The 16,603-nt window shown below is 40.7% G+C and overlaps 2 protein-coding genes across 3 annotated transcripts; one reads left to right on the top strand and one right to left on the bottom strand.

The window, feature by feature from the left end:
- Positions 1–857: 857 nt before the first annotated feature.
- Positions 858–6,678, bottom strand: rnf25 (ring finger protein 25). Of its 2 annotated transcripts, none has more exons than XM_078270125.1 (10): positions 6,422–6,678; positions 6,074–6,145; positions 5,414–5,510; positions 4,683–4,750; positions 4,493–4,562; positions 4,279–4,350; positions 2,935–3,081; positions 2,766–2,855; positions 2,519–2,656; positions 858–1,775 (listed from the first exon to the last, which is right to left on the bottom strand). In XM_078270125.1, exons 1-10 carry the CDS (start codon positions 6,436–6,438, stop codon positions 1,098–1,100), a joined length of 1,449 nt encoding a protein of 482 aa, XP_078126251.1. In that variant the 5' UTR covers positions 6,439–6,678; the 3' UTR covers positions 858–1,097. The 2 variants fall into 2 exon arrangements, with proteins under 2 accessions (XP_078126251.1, XP_078126252.1); XM_078270126.1 differs by lacking the exon at positions 858–1,775 and adding an exon at positions 1,782–2,339.
- A 2,053-nt stretch (positions 6,679–8,731) lies between these two features.
- Positions 8,732–15,569, top strand: anapc2 (anaphase promoting complex subunit 2). Its single transcript, XM_078269827.1, has 14 exons — positions 8,732–9,097; positions 9,662–9,911; positions 10,012–10,333; positions 10,648–10,780; positions 10,887–11,103; positions 11,390–11,509; positions 11,633–11,750; positions 12,049–12,227; positions 12,315–12,456; positions 12,894–12,969; positions 13,432–13,635; positions 14,250–14,382; positions 14,581–14,822; positions 14,905–15,569. Exons 1-14 carry the CDS (start codon positions 8,999–9,001, stop codon positions 15,112–15,114), a joined length of 2,445 nt encoding a protein of 814 aa, XP_078125953.1. The 5' UTR covers positions 8,732–8,998; the 3' UTR covers positions 15,115–15,569.
- Positions 15,570–16,603: the final 1,034 nt, after the last annotated feature.

Here is a 16,603-nt window from a genome sequence, read left to right as displayed (position 1 = left end):
CCTTTTAGGGGTTAAGATATAAACGGACATAAATATTTAAAACTATATTTTACCCCAACATCCTTCTAACCCCCCTGATGGTCTAGGGCCTCAGAGCAGTTGGTTACAACAATATGGATAGAAAATCAGTTAGAAAATCATTCATTTAGTGTTCTAGCCTTCAATACTTGGGGGAGATGATCCTCTTCAAAGTAAGAATCTAATTCTTACTGGGCTGTGGGGTTTGACCATTTTAGCCCCACAGACTGTAGACCAAGGGCTGGTCTCTTTTGGCCCCATTAGCTAGGAAAAATGATTAAGATCCTTTACCAGTACTGGTAGCAATACCACAGTGTAAAATAATAATATATTATTAGATAAGTAGACACTTTATTCAATAAAGAAAGGATTAATACGTTTATCTTAAAATATAATCCTTTACAATTGTTCAAATAAAACAGTACTATTATTAATAATAAATTAACATGCAAGCCACATTTTTATTTTACAGCTGGCAAAGGCTGATCTGATTTAGCCATTTTATTTAGTGTTGGGTGGTTTGATTTACTGTATAACAATGCAGTGTATTTTAAAAGCTCAGTTTTTTAAAAATGTAATCTACAAAGTCACCAGTAACTATAGCATTTGAAAAATGTAGCAGAGTCAGTACAATATATCTGAAATAGAGATATAAACTGGCCCCATCTACGTACCATAGGACCACTCTGGCCAACAAAACATTTCCTGCTAAATTTCAGTTGCTTCAAATTACAGCATCATTGTAAACAAAGAAATATTTTAAAGCTGCAAGTTGGTGTAACTGAACTGGAATGAACCTTTAAAATAAAATCAGGAAATAAAGACATGCTGTAACATACTGACATCCACAGAACATTTAATTTGTAGTTTTTTAAGTCATATTGCACCACAACAAAAAGCAACAACCATCTGTATCTAATATCAGTGTGCTTAAAAGTGCATACCAGAGACCAGAATAACGGCAATGTACAGGAGGAAAGGATTCTACACTGAATGTTTCTGGTGCAGGGCTTTAATCTACACAAACTGATAATGGAGGCACACACACATTTGGTCATTGGCCCTCCTGTTGCCCTTTGTCATAGCACCTCGTCTCTAGCCCTCTCTCTCTCCACCACCTTGTGTTGGAAGCCCCTGCCGTTACCCCGGCGGGGACCCCCTACTCTGCTGTACAGGTTATTGGACCCTCCCCTGCTTCTTGAAGCTCGCCCATCCCAGTAATAACGCCCAGGGGCCCCAGTGTCTGGGACAGATCTGTGAGGACCCCTTCTCCTTCCACGGTGACCATGACCACCTGCAGAGTCTGCAGCATCTTTTAGACATTCAGTTTCCAAGGCTGCCTGGCACGCTGGCTGGTCATCTGGAGACACCAGGGTCTGTTGTTGCTCTGAGTAGACACCCCTGCCTGTCTTAGACTGACATAACTCTGCATTTACTTGCATCTGTTGGCCATGGTTACCCTGAGCTTTGGCATTTATTCGTCCTTCAGTGCAGTCGGAGGACAGAGACAGCTTATCCAGGTGCTGTGTGATGGGGGCGGCTCTCCAGTGTTGTGGTCTGGATCTGCCTCCTCTCCTCGGGCCCCTTGCCTGGTTCGGACGCCTCTGGCCCTGAGCGCCTCTGCAGTGGGACAGTCCAGGAACAAACTGCTCTGTTCTAACACCAGTTTCGTAAGAGGAAACATTAGGAGCAGACAGTACTGGGGGTCCAGGTGAGACATTTGCATCCAGGTTTCCATTTTCAGCAGCAGATGGAGTCTGCGGGAGTTGACATCAAGTTTTTGTGGAACATTTCATGGGGACAGAGTTTACACATTTATTTTTGCATTATGTATTTCAATTTACATATTTTTACCCATTTATTTTTAAATGTTTGTACTTTTAATACTATTTGGAACATTTACTAGCTTATTAATTTATCAATTTATATAGATTTATTAATGTCATTTATTTATTTTTGATTTTGGCAATTTCCATTCTCCATCACCTCACTCTGCCTGAGTTTTTGGTACTTTAAACCCATTTGTTCTGAATGACAAGTCGCTATGAAGATTTCGTACCTTTTGCCAACTTCAATCTTTTAACACTCTTTATTTAACTAATTTTAAAAATGGCTGAGTAAATAAAATGTCCAGGTTCCATCAGATATCTATCCAAGTCAGTAACATGTAATATGACAGAGATGAAAAGACTTTTTATGCTCTGATTTGCTAGAAAGGTATGTAAAATAAGACTGATGAAAAATTAATATTGTAAAAATAATAAACCAACAATAATATGCGGGCCAGCTTTAACAATCTACTCTAAACATGTGTGGGGCTCCTGGTATAAAAAAAAAAAAAGGTACAAGATCAGAAAGATGAGACATGCAACATGCAACATGTATCTCAACAACAACGCAATTAAAAGAAAGAGTCGCAGACAACTTGAATTTTAATTGTACAGATATCAGCTATGGTTTTAGTCTAAATGTGGCCATATAATGTCTGATTCATTCTTACCTCGTTGGTATGGATGAAAAAGCGATTCGATTCCACCTCCGGGTCAATGATCCCACCTTTAGACCTCTGTCTTTCCAAAAGCTTCTGAAGTTCACACCACTTCTGTTGAAAATTTGAACCAATCGCTGCTTCGTCCAGCTGAGTGAAAAACACAAAGCCTTTCAATGTTTATTCTTGATCTTGGAAACAGTTTCTAGTGGACCTTATGGTGACATTTTGAAACTGTGCCATTAGAAGATGGAGTTACCTCGGGCAGCTGGGGGGCGGGGGAGGACAGAAGCTGATCCACATCATACGTTAGAGGCTCTCTACACACCGGACACACCACAGTCAGCTCCTATGAGAAGAGTCAGTGATTAAATACCGGTAACTTATAGAGAAAGACACAGAAAGCCTTCTTTGACCAGATATCTGACCTGATAGTCTGTTCTCTCCCTGGTCTTGTCCTCCTCCAACTCCTTCTCCCTCTGGCGGAGCTCCCTCTCAGAGTGGCGGGCGTAGCGGCCGAGGCAGTGGGAGTGGAAGTAGTGGTAGCAGCTCGTCTTGGAGAACGTCTCTCCCTCCTGAAGACATGCAGTACACAAATTAGCATGAATGGGTTAGCAGATGCAAAATGTATGAACATTTCTGGAAACATCTGCATACAACATACAGTTTACTCCTACATTAAATTATTTTTTTTGGCCACTTAGAGGAGCAGAATAAACTTAAACACAACTCTGACACATCACCTTATACATGCATTATGTTTTTATTGCTGTGTCATGTATACAATTATTATATATAATTGTGTCTGACTATTTCCTTGATTAATCAATTCATTGTATGGTCGATAAAATGCCAGAATATGTTGGTCACAGTTTCCTAAAGCTTGAGATATTGTCATTAAATTACCTGTTTTGTTGGACAAACTGTCCAAATAAATCCAAAGATATTATATTTACCATCACTTAAGACAAGTAAATGGACATTCCTCACAAATGACAAGCACAATTTTTGCTTTAAAAATTACAATGAATTGTCTTCTGCCAACCATACCCATATGTTCTGGTCTTTCCCTACATGAACAACCTTTTGGACGAGCATTTTTGACACCATGAGCAGAGCCTATGACCACATTATCCCCTCTAACCCTTTGTCGGCCATTTTTGGCATTTCCCCTGACGCTGATCTCCCTGTTGCACTGAGGCGGGCCCTGGCGTTTACATCTCTGCTAGTCTGGATACTGATCTTGTTCAACTGGAGGCTATCCTGCCCCCCTACACACGACCGTTGGATTAAAGAAGTGCTCGACAACTTGAAGCTTGAGAAGCTCAGATCTTCACTGAAAGGCTCTATCTCAGCATTCCTAGAGACATGGAACCCTTTCCTAGAACTCGTTGACTCCCTCAGTGTATCCCCTGACGTGGAGGACTGAGCTCCTTCTGGACTGCTCCACTTTTTTTATTTTATCCCTTGGATGTTGTATGTCCTTACTGGTGTGTGTTTGTCAGTGTGCATGGGTCTGTGTCGTCTGTCCCCGTCTGTTTTGGACCTGAACGGAGCGGGTTTGCGGGTGGGTAGGGGAATTGAGGAGAATTGACATGCTGTTTTGACAATGGTTCGTTTGCCATGGCCTCTGTTGTATGTCATTTGGTGTGAAAATTTAAAATAAAGTTGAAAAATAATAACAAATGACAATGAATCGATTATTTTATGTCACTTTGTTAAAGGGAGACTGATGGGACAGAAGATGATGGCACTGATGGGAAACTGCGTACCTTAAAGCCATAGAGGCAAATGACACAGTTTCCATGAGGAATATTGCTTTCAGTCAGGATTTCTTTCGCTTTCTGGGGGAGAAAAAAAACAACAATTAGAAACATAACTTTATCAACATCATTACCATAATGTATTAAATAATAGATAAACATCCACTGAAAACATATATTCTCTTAAATAATATATTTTTAAAAAAGCACTATATATAGTGACCTCAATGAGCTGATACAACACTGGTGAACCCAGACACGACTGAGCCTCCAACTGAAGACACTTTTGGACACTAAGAGAAAGGGGTTGCACATGATTACAGGACTTTACACTCAATATTCAACATTTCCTGAGCAGGAAGTAGTGATACAGATCAGTGGGTCTAAATCAGTCCACAGCTTCACTTCGTTACCTGCTGATCTTGTCATCAGAAAGCCCCCGTGGGTGATGAATGGAGATGGCTGGAGAAGACGAGGGATACTAAGCAAACAAAACAGGAAAGAGAGTCAAACTTTACTTCATCAGTAGTGAGCTGAACTTTAAAAGGTTAAGTCTGGTGGTATTCTATGTGTTTTGTCATTGTTAACAAATCCCATGAAAAGACCAAAACCAAAGAATGTATTTACTAACAAGTAGTGTGTGTGTGTGTGTGTGTGTGTGTGTGTGTGTGTGTGTGTGTGTGTCACACAACCTGATATATCTTCTTCCTATGTGCCATAAAACACATCAATGAGCCACAATGTTGCACTGGCTGACATGTTCCTTTATTACCATTAAAACACACGCTTTAGTTCATTTTGAGTCAATCCCACACACACTGTCCTGTTGCCACAAATACTCACTAGAGCACCAAATATATTTAGGTTTTTAAAGATTTACATTTCAGTAGGAACCAATGGGCTTGGAGCTGAGAGCCACAGACAGGAAGTCAAACAGTATTAAGAGACGGACTACAGTATGTTGTGGGTTTCGGTGTGGCTTTTTTGGTTTGTTTTATAAATGGGATTTAGAACTTACCATCTTTATCCTTTACAATCCATTACATATTACTGTGCGTCATGGCAGTGTATCAATAAACCACAACACAGAGACTAAGATATTGTAACCCTAATTGGGGTCTGGATACGATAAGGGAGAGCGTACCTGCTGATCAAGGGTCAAAGTCAGAGTGAGTCGGACAAACTGGGAGACCGAGTCCTCCGCTGTGGACGGGTACAGGACCAGGCTCACCTCCCAGCCCCTGGAGGACACAACACACAGTTTTAACATCAGAGACAATATTCTACAGGAGACTGGTAAAGTCTTAAAACTCAGAGCTGAAGTGTCATCAGATATCAAGCAGGCTGATGCAACAAAACAGCATCACAGGCCCTGTGCTCTGCCCAGACACTGTGTGCCAAACTCTATTCAAACATATGTGAATTTATTGTTTCCTTGTTCATGTGCAAAAAAACTACATTGGAGAAAACAATATAATTAATAATAATAATAATAATAATAAAGATATTATCATTTAAAAGATTCATTAGTTTTGAACCATCAAAAAACTCAGGTCATGTTCTGACAGATATATGATCTGATGAGCACTGTCCCTTGTTAAACTGATCTGATTCAATGAAGGATGGTGTGATACTGACTAACTATGAGATAGCAGAGCAAAGAAAAGTACAAGTAACGTTACCTCGAATTTATACTTCAGTAGAGTACTTGAGTAAAAGTATTTAGTTAAATGAATCCACTGTCCTGTCAACAGCCAAAGCTAATAAAGCAAAGTTATGTAATTTCGGCTCGTTGTCGTCTCACCCGTCTTCTTTCCTGTTGACCAGCAGTTCATCCAGATAGATAGACTGCAGCACTTCGATTTCAGAGAACACACTGCGGAAAAATAATATCATATTTAACTTGCACTGCAGCCTTTCTGTGGGGTCTTATAACAGTTTAACGTTCACACAAATGAAGCTAGCGTTAGCGTGTTAGCTCACACACTGTTGCTAGTTAACGTTAGCTACATGAGACCTGCTACATTTCATCATGTTTTATTCAGAACACGTTAGCGGTCATTGGATATATATGCTGTACATCATATATAATGAGTGCCATGAAATGTGTATGAGGTTTAAAAGGGAAAAGTCATGCTGTCAACAAACTCACTCGCACTCCGCTGCCATGATGATGTTTCTGTGAGTGTGAGCTAACGTGTTATATATATATCTATGGCTGGGCTGCAACTGATGCAGCACACAGACGTTTCAAAACAGTTTCCCGGCCGGCATCGGCAATCGTTAGCTCGATTTACAACACTAAGAACATCACGTAACCACACCAAAAACTGAACCTCTGTTTTGTCTGCTACCAGCGTAACATCGCTATTCATGTAGGCAAAGAGCTTATCTATACGGCTGCCTAATTTTAATTTTTTATTTTGAATGTACTCACCGGAAGTATTGCATGCTATTATGTCTGACTTGACGAAAATCACGAGTGTTCATCGCCCTCCAGTGGCCACAGTGCGTAACTACACCTCTGTTTTTGGAAATTATTTTGATAGGGGTGTATTTATTACGTTTGTGATTTTTTTAAATGAAAAATATCTATAAAATCTTGTATAATATATGTGTGTAAATGTATATGTATGTGATAATAAAAAATATCCTCATTACCGCCGTGGTCAAAGAAATTAAACTAGATGTTTAATGTTAAGTATTTATTATTGTCATCATACAACACAGGATTGCACAATAAAAAGTAATTGTGGCCCCTCCACATACAGAAAATGTTTGTAACAGATACTTAAAATATGTAAATTAGAATAGAATAAAAACCATAAAATAGAACAAACTATTTAAAAGTAGCACTAAAGAAAAAAATAAAAAGGAAAAGTTATGTTTACATACATACACAATATATACAAATATGTGTAATATCAATGTATTATGAGTGTTTTACATTATAGTGTAAATAGAAAACTTTGGTTATACCATGGGTTATACTGAGTAAAACAACATGACAAATTCCAGATGTGTCATTGATGATGAGGAGCGCTTACAATCCTCAGAGCCGAATATATTAGAGAGAGTTTACACTGCTATCCGGTGGCCACAGTGTGTAACTACACTGTAAAACCTTTATTTTCTGTTTAAACCGGAAGTATTACTACACTTAATGTGTCCAACTTGATGCTAGGGAATACCATTGTGGTCCTCATTGTGGCCGTTAGTCATGAATATGACATAAATGCATACATGTATGTTTTAAAGTTACAAAACAACTCATTATTAATACAAGTAATACAAATATTGATACCACTATTATTATTTGTTATTATGTATTAGTTCTACGTGTTGATTGTGCAGGTTTATGGTTGTGCGGGAGCTCTACGCAGAATCTACGTTGTAGCCTATGTAAGTGGCCTGAGGTTTATACTAGTGTGCTGGTGTCTGCGTCGTTCTAACGGATCTCTTTAGGAGAATAGCAGGGCCAGCGTGTGGTTGTTAGCCATGAATTTAATTTGGTGGTGCAGCTACTCACTATGGCCACAAGAGGGCAGTGAACACTCATGATTCTAAATCAGTCACACAGACGATCACTCCTTTTTGTAATCCTCACACTAATGTTATATACATTTTTATTAATATCGATTATACTAATATTCAACACTGTGTTGTGAGGCCACAATTTAAAAAAATATTTTTTGTTTTCATTTATTTGGTTATTTTAATTACTTATTATTTTTATTCTTAATATTTTGTTCATATTATTATTATTGTACGTATTGTTCATCTTGTTTTTGTCTGTGTTTAATAAAGAAATAAAGTATTAACTGGAGGATAATTTTCATCATTTTTAATCGCGAGTATACGTTGCCCTCTGGTGGCCAAAAACCGTAACTACAAATGTTGTAAAAGTTTTATTGTGAATGTTAACACCGGAAGTTGTTCTATTCCTAATAAGTCTACCTTGACACCGGTATGGTTGCAGTTACTCATTGTGGCCACTAGAGGGCAGCTATACTCGTTATTTTGAATAAATACATGTAGTGATCATGTATGTTTCACATTAATGGTTAGTAAATGTTATAAAACGGCTCGTGATTAATACAATTATGACAAATATGGATGCTATCATTGTGTTTGTAATACTCACAATAATACTGATGTGTACATGTTGATATCAATAACGTTTAAACTAGCAGTAATACAGTGTAAAGCCAGAAAATTAAATTGAGTGTTACAGTTCCTCACTGTGACCACTGGGTGGCGGTAAACATTAATGATTGTAAATGCACTCAGGTTAGTTGTCAAGTTCACTAGTGTTAGGACAGCTACAATATACAACGTGAAACTTCAAAATAAAACTATTAACACCAGTGAGAAACGGAAACCACCGATGCGGGTTTTTAACGATAGGGGGCAACGTTAAGCGTTTTGGGATACGGTTTGCCGGAAACTCTTTCCAAGAAAAAGAAGAAGAAGACCACAACGAAGAAGTAAACCCGCGAGACGCAAGCAACAACCATGAAATGTTAACGTTATTTCAAATTCATAAAAGAAGAGTTTTACTGTTAAGAGCATCATTGTTTTTATAGATTAATTAAAAAAAATACATCTAAGGCATAATGCGTACTTGTACACAGACGCGTGCGACGTGATAGCATGACAAAACAAATCCAAAGTTGAAATGTTTTACTCACACTAGCTAGTTCGTTGTTTCTGAAGAAAGTCCAAGAACATGGAGGAAATTGGGATGGAATCAGACTCAGCCGAGATTTCGGGATCCGCACCACAACAAGGGGTTGCTGATGCTTGGGAAACTGTCACTTCAGCTTTGGTGAGTGGGCTTTATCACTGGACTCACGTAGCGAGCATGAAGGGAACCCAAGTCGCCACCGGACTGCATTCAAATATTTCATGATTTAATGATTACTTTCTTGTAGTAATGGCCCATACCCGGTGGGACATGACGTAGGACAGTTCACTAATTAGTAGGAAGTATTCGCATTGAATTCGGCATACATGTAACGCTGTCTTTGCCTTTCTCTGTATTTGTCTTCCTGTTGGGACTTTTTTAATCTGTCTGTAGCTATATATTTAGTCTAACGTTACAAGCTGTTTGCCTGTGTCTCCGTGCACAAAAAAACCCCCAGACCAAAACCAAGGACAGTTTACTTAAATTCAGAATCAGGTCTTGAGTTGAAGTCAACCACATGCAGGTGGCTCTATCCCTGGCAAGCACACCTTGAAAAGTGTCCAGTGTATTAAATGTCTTTGGCCGGGCATCTTCTAGTTTTTCATTTGAGATTAGCATGGACAGATTAATACATTTATAGATATTAGATTGCACACTACAGCCCTGTAGTGACTGTACTGACTTATCTTGGTCTCTGTTTTTTAGGTGTCTCCTGGCTGCTCGGTGACAGAGCAGAGCCTCTCAGACTCGTTGGCCCTGCTGTGTAGTCAGGGTCTGGGGCGGCTGCTGGGCGGCTGGCTGCTGGAGACTTTGCAGTTGCGTCTGTCCTCTATTGTGGTTCCCGAGTTCTGGTCCGGGCTGAAACAGCCGGAGAACGAGCTAGAGGAGAGAGGCAGGGCCTGGGTTCTCCTCACTGCCTTTCGGACTCTATTAGGCCGACTGGAACCTTTCCTTGGCAAGGAGAAGAAAAACAAAAATGTAGTCGATAAGTTCAGTACTGATTTATATCAGGGCAGCAACATTATTCAAACATCCCCTCTTCTTCCTCCTCCTAGGTGGTTTGGAGAGGCTGGGGACGTGGCAGGACGAGGGCCGTGCCAGTCTCTGTGGCCCGGGACCTGGGGGCCTCCAGGAGCGGGCCTTTACTATCATCAGGGCCCTCCTCCTCTTCTCCCCCTCCCCTGTTCTCCAGGAGCGAGTGCTGGAGTTTTACAGCAGGACCTTCTCCGTCTATATGAACCAGGAGGGGCAGGCCGAGGACGGGGCCGAGGTTTCAGACGGCCCCGAGCGAGGGGTCTGTTCAGGCTGCGGGGTCCCAACACAGCAGTGCTGGTGTAAGGAGGCCCTGGAGCAGCTGCAGGAGCTCAGCCACGTACTGTGAGTGGACAAATAACACACATAATTCATAGCTTTTCTAATATTTATAATGTTATGTAAGAATACTGTTTTGTCAATACCCTCTGCTGCACTAATCGATACTTTTGTGTTGACAGTGGATGAAATGATTTGTTGGTTTGGGAGATTAAACATACAGAATAACATCAGATTTACACTTAAAGAAATAATAACAAAATACCTTTTTTTTATGGATGGCATTAACCAGATTAACACAAAACGACACTATGCATGTCATGTATGTGTTATGTGCTTCTTATGAGCATGAATGGTTGATTTATTTGATGTGGTTATAGTTCCAAACTGCAGCTGCTGGAGTGGGTCAGCTCCGAGGCCGTCACCTCAATCCTGCACAAGCTCATCGAGCAGCGAATGGAGCAGCACTGCAGGGGCGAATACGAACGCTCCTTCCTGTTGGAGTTCCAGAAGGTAAAACATGGACCTGTGAATGTTACGTTAAGTCTTGTCTGGATAAACCCCTCATTAGCGGTTTGCTTTTAAGTGCCTTCATTTTGAATATGTTTTGTGTGAGCAGTGGCTGGAGCTGGTGCTAGGCTGGCTGAGCAAAGTGTTTGCAAGCGAGGTGGACAGAGAAGGTGTGGTACCTGTTCCCAGTGTTCCCAGCGTCCCCAGCATCCAGGCCGGCCAGCCTGGCAGCTCTGTCCTGAAGCAGTGGAGATGCCACATGCACCAGTTCTTCTGCAGGATCTACGTCAACATGAGGATCGAGGAGCTCTTTAGCATAATCAGAGGTGAGAGAGAAAACAGTGTTTTATTGTCGTTATTTTAAAGTGTCCCAGCATGTCTCGGAGGTTCGCCTTTGACGATGCTAGGCTAGCAGTTCCCCCCTGCTTCCAGTCTTTGTGCTAAGCTAGGCTAAATACATCCTGAACTTATCTTAAATTAACCTGCTGACCTCTGTCGACCTGAAATCTCTAAAATAAATGTAGTTTAGTTAGAAACAAATGTTTTAATTTTCAATTTTTACATCCCACATTCTACTTGTGCTTATTTTCATGTTCCCCATCTCTTCTTCAGATTTCCCAGAATCTAAAGCAGCCATTGAAGATCTCAAGTTTTGTCTGGAAAGAACCAACCAGCGACAGCAGCTCCTCACTTCATTAAAATCTGCTTTTGAGAGCCGTCTGCTGCACCCGGGTGAGTTGGCTGCTGGAATGAAAGTACCGTACAGTATTTCTTTAGTTATAACACAGCAGCAGGAGGACATACTTTTAAATTGAGTTTTCATTGTTCTGTCTTTGTCGTACCATCCATTCTTAGGAGTTCACACATCGGACATCCTCACGGTTTACATCTCGGCCATCAAGGCTCTCAGAGAGCTTGACCCGTCCATGGTCATCCTGCAGGTTGCCTGCCAACCAATCCGCAAGTACCTCAGGTGAGTCCATTTATACTCTTAGTTTTTTTTAAACATTATTTTAAACAGGAGATTCAATTGTTTGTTGTCATTTCTAGAAGCGTGCGTCACATGAAGTTAAATTGTTCCTGGTTGATATTTTTAATCTCTCCCTGATCTTTGTGCTCTGCTTTGGTAACAAACTTTATTTATACAGAGCACTCTTTTAACCCGGCATAAAACTTTTGAGCCGATTAAAACAAACCGATAAAATAAGGAAGCTGCTACTTTTCTCATCATTACGGTTGAGTTTTGTTGAAGCTTCTGTGGTGTGTTTAAGGACCCGGGAGGACACGGTGAGGCAGATCGTGGCCGGTCTGACTGGAGACGCTGAGGGCTGCACGGATTTGGCCTCCGAGCTGTCCAGAGGGGACCCGGTGACTCTGGAGATGCAGGACAGTGACGAAGAAGGCAACGACCCAGAGGACTGGACTCCAGACCCGACCGACGCCGTCCCCGGTCAGTAAACGCATTCTTTGTTATTTCTGCTGCTTGTATTCGTCGTCCACTGGATTTTACTGAGTCAAAAAAACAAAAACTTTTCAGATAAGATGGGCTCGAAACGTAGGTCATCCGACATCATCAGCTTGCTTGTCAGTATCTACGGCAGTAAGGACATCTTCATAGACGAATACAGAGCCGTGCTGGCCGACAGACTGCTGCACCAGCTCAACTACAACACTGCCAGGTACAACTGAACAAGCACACTTTGACTAAAGGGTCAGGTTTCTCTTCTTTTTCTCCCCATACATATAATCAAATTAAGTACAGAAATGCCTTAGTATATTCTGCTATCCCACTTATACACAACGGACGAAAACATACCCATCATCAATCATCCCACCAGACCAGACCACCACAAAACAAACAAAAAACCTAGAGAGAACGTACTAAAAAATGATAATTTGTATATTATTTACAAGTTGTAAACGGATAATTACGATAACTCGGATATGACAGGAACCAGCATAATGGCGGGTGGCGCTTCGTAGACTTTGTTGGAAAAATTTACAAATTTAAATCAATTCACTTTTGTGGAGTTTTTTTGTTTCCGATATGGCTATGTCCAAAATGTCAACATCTGCGGCTCTTTATATAGTCTTGTCCTGTTTTGTGTATTTGCAGGGAAATTCGTAACGTGGAGCTGCTGAAGCTCCGGTTTGGGGAGTCACACATGCATTACTGCGAGGTCATGCTGAAGGTAAACACTGCCTGACACAATGTTTAATTTAATGCAGTGTAGTCCCCTTTAAACAGTCCAATGTGCACTTTATAACATGAGATGATACTGTTGACATATGCAACAGATCTTTGCTTAGTTTTTTTTTATATCCTCCTGGGAATCCGTGGAGAATTTAAGTCAGTCTAGTTACAGTATGTAGTTTCCCTACCCTGTCCTAAAGAAAAGTCCCAATACATATTAAAAACCGTTAAGTAGACACTTTAGTTAAATAAAGTAAAAAGTAGCTGAAATGATTTGTTGAGTTACAGTAAATTGGCATAGTTTGGTTTTTTTTACCTCTGGCTCTGGACATTTTACAGACCCAACAATTAATAGATTGATCTAAATGATAGCAGCTAAACTAATCAGTAATACACATTTTTTTTTAAATTGTCAGCCCTAGCTGACGTCACACATCCCTTCCTTCTGTCTTGTGTCCAGGACATGGCGGACTCTCGGAGGATCAACAGTAACATCCGCGAGGAGGAATCGAGGCTGAGCGAGGAGGAGCAGCCGTCTCTGTCCCTGTCCTCCATCATCCTGTCCTCTGAGTTCTGGCCTTCGCTAAAGGAGGAGAAGCTGGAGCTCCCTCCGCTCATCTGCCAGGCCATGGAAGCCTACACACACCGCTACGAGAAACTCAAGGTGGAGTTCATCTGCCGCCATTGGCTGTTCTGTTTGTTACACCAGGGTGGTTCTGCATGTTTTAGATTTTTATAAGTGTATCACCACTTCTTAGTTCCTTTCTTTTTCATTCTTTTTATACAATCTGAAAATCAACTGGTAAAGTTCAGACATTAAACTTGATGCAGTTGATTTATTTTTTGCCTTAGGGATAATCAACACATGGAAATGCAGGGTTGTTTTTTTTTTTTTTTTTTGAAAACCTTCACCGACAGCTGAGGTTTCAGAGTTGGCTGGTAAACAGCAACATTTGAAATGCTAGCAACAACTTGCATTACACATCGTACAATTTTCAGCCTCAATGTTTGCTAATAGCTTCCTCAGGATTAGATTTTGAGACAACACCACAGCAGCTCATGACTTGTTCTTTTACACACCACTACAAAAACTTAATAAAAAGCAGTTTGACTTGCTCTCACAGTGTCGCGCTTGCAGTTATCTCTCTTTCTGTCATGAGCTTTTTTGTGTGTGTGTGACTAGTTTAGCAATCAGTACTTCATGTATAATTATTTTAGACACCACAACATACCCATCGCTGTGCTGGTCTATATTAAAACTTGTCTTCTGTGTTTCAGGCCATGAGGACGCTGAGCTGGAAGCCTCACCTGGGCTCAGTCACTCTGGACCTGGAGCTGGAGGACCGCACCCTCACCAACCTCACTGTCTCCCCCATCCACGCTGCCATCATCATGCACTTCCAGGAGAAAAGTACCATCTTTCATTTTAAAACTGATTTCATGTCTTTGTTTGTTTTCCTCTGTAATTAATGGATTTATTATATTTTGTCTATGCACCAGAAATGTGGCAAATTAGGATCTGGTCAGGTGTTTTCCATGAGGGCTCATGTAGTCATATTGTTTTTTTTGTTTTTTTAAATGGACTGGTTGCCTATTTGTCATCCACAAGGTTCTTGGATGCTGGAGGAGCTAAGCGTGAAGCTGGGCGCCCCGAAGGAGCTGGTGCACAGGAAGCTGGCTCTGTGGCAGCAGCACGGCGTGCTGAGGGAGGAGGCGGGAGGCCGCTATTACGTGGTGGAGACGGGCTCGTCCAAAGAGAAGATGGAGAGAGGCGTGATGCTGATCGACAGCGACGAGGAGAGGGACTCTAACACAACCACCCAGTCTGAGCAGAGGGAGGAGAAGCTGCAGGTCCTTACCACACACACACACACACGATAAATAATGAGTACCTGAAGATGCATCTTAAAACGCTCATTTTCTGTCTCTGCAGTTGTTCTGGGCCTATATCCAGGCCATGCTGACCAACCTGGACAGCATGACGCTGGACCGCATCCACTCTATGCTCCGGATGTTTGTTGCTACGGGACCCGTTGTCACAGAGATGGACGTCAACGAGCTGGAGGCCTTCCTGCAGAGGAAGGTCAGGGAGCATCAGCTGATGGTCTCTGCAGGTGTCTACAGACTCCCCAAATCCAACTGATGAAGAGGAGTATGAGAGCGAAACAAGGAGAAAAACTGCTCAAGTGTGACGCTGCATTCAGGTGCTGATGGGAAGGAACACTACTTAAACTTCTAAATGCAGATATCAGTAAATTCCTGTTTGTTCTGCAGACAGACCCTGCTTTTTCAGATCAATTCTGACATCAACCGACAAGTAAGTATCAGTAGCTGAAAGAAGGGGAAGTTCTTCACTTTCAAAGTAATCCAACAAAATATCCACCAGCGTGTCAAACAGGATTTTCATGTGAAATTAATGCAGCATAATTTTATGAGGGCTAGTCCTCTAAAGGCTTGTTTTTTTCAAAATAAAAGCACTTCCACCCCCTTTAGCATCAGTGCAGACAGTTTTGATGCTGCAGCCACAGTTGTTGTGAAGTTATTGGTGTTGAACACAGACGTACGTATAATACTAATGTATAAAAGCTCTTAAATGTCTCCTGTGTGTTTGTCTGAACTGAGTCAACCAGGGACATAACATTTTTACTTACAAATCGATATTTCCATTTCACATTTAATTTCAGAAGTTTCCAGCAGTGATCTTCAGCTGTTATACTGAATGGACATTTATCTGCAGTTAGAAACACACACTTATCTCCTAAGCCACAGTTTACAGAGGGTTTTTTTTTTTACCCAATTTTGTATTGATAATATGAATCTGTAAAGTAACTAGTAAATAAAGGCATCAAATAAATGTAGTGCAGTTAAAAATACAATATTTACCTCTGAGATGTAGTGGAGTAGAAGTAAAGTAGCATAAAATGGAAATACTAAAGCACCTCAAAAATTGTACTTAAGTACAGTACTTGAGTAATTTCCACCAGTTTTTTTCCGTTTACATGTAAAAGTATTTCTGCACTAAGGTATTGCTACTTTTACATACGAGTCATCAGGATGATTTTCTGGTGATATGAGTTCAAGTTAGTTTAACCCTTGTATGGTGTTTGGGTCTGTGGGACCCGTTTTCAATGTTTGCTAAAAGAAAAATTATGCTATTTATTATTTCTTCTAACTCAAACTCATTGGCCTTGTCTCATTTTCTGTGAAGAACATAAATAACTTATCAATGACTGCACACAGTACACCCCCCCACACACACACACACACACATAACTATTACATATGAGGTGTTCGGGTCTACTGGAACCCAGTGTAATAATTGTAGGTGCTATGAAACTTAGCGCTATTCCCACACAGTTACAAAATTGTTACATTTCAAGCACTTTCACCTGTTCTGATTACGTTCTAAGAAATAAGCACCAATAATGATAAAAAAAATCTTGTTTCTATTTTTTATAATTGAATTTCCGTGTTTTCTCACAAAAAACGAAAATGATCATAAATGTGATCTCACAGGGGTAAATGGCAAATATGAACCATAAATGATGTATATATCATTGGTTATTGAGCTAAAGTAAACATCTGTTAAGTATTTTTACATAAATTGTTATGGCTGTATTGATTTAAAAGCC

Source organism: Sander vitreus, chromosome 15 (assembly GCF_031162955.1).
Source record: "Sander vitreus isolate 19-12246 chromosome 15, sanVit1, whole genome shotgun sequence".
Taxonomy (NCBI): domain Eukaryota; kingdom Metazoa; phylum Chordata; class Actinopteri; order Perciformes; family Percidae; genus Sander; species Sander vitreus.
Note: the sequence above shows the minus strand (reverse complement) of the source record. Positions and strands in the feature narration are given on the sequence as shown.

Excerpts from the sequence above, each read along its gene's own strand:
- anapc2 (XM_078269827.1), top strand. The coding sequence starts at position 8,999 with ATGGAGGAAATTGGGATGGAATCAGACTCAGCCGAGATTTCGGGATCC. Across the intron at positions 10,334-10,647 it reads CAGGAGCTCAGCCACGTACT|TTCCAAACTGCAGCTGCTGG; the intron begins GTGAGTGGACAA and ends ATGTGGTTATAG. Across the intron at positions 12,228-12,314 it reads CCCGACCGACGCCGTCCCCG|ATAAGATGGGCTCGAAACGT; the intron begins GTCAGTAAACGC and ends AAAACTTTTCAG.
- rnf25 (XM_078270125.1), bottom strand. Across the intron at positions 4,563-4,682 it reads TCTGATGACAAGATCAGCAG|TGTCCAAAAGTGTCTTCAGT; the intron begins GTAACGAAGTGA and ends CCTTTCTCTTAG. Across the intron at positions 4,351-4,492 it reads TGTTGTATCAGCTCATTGAG|AAAGCGAAAGAAATCCTGAC; the intron begins GTCACTATATAT and ends TTTCTCCCCCAG.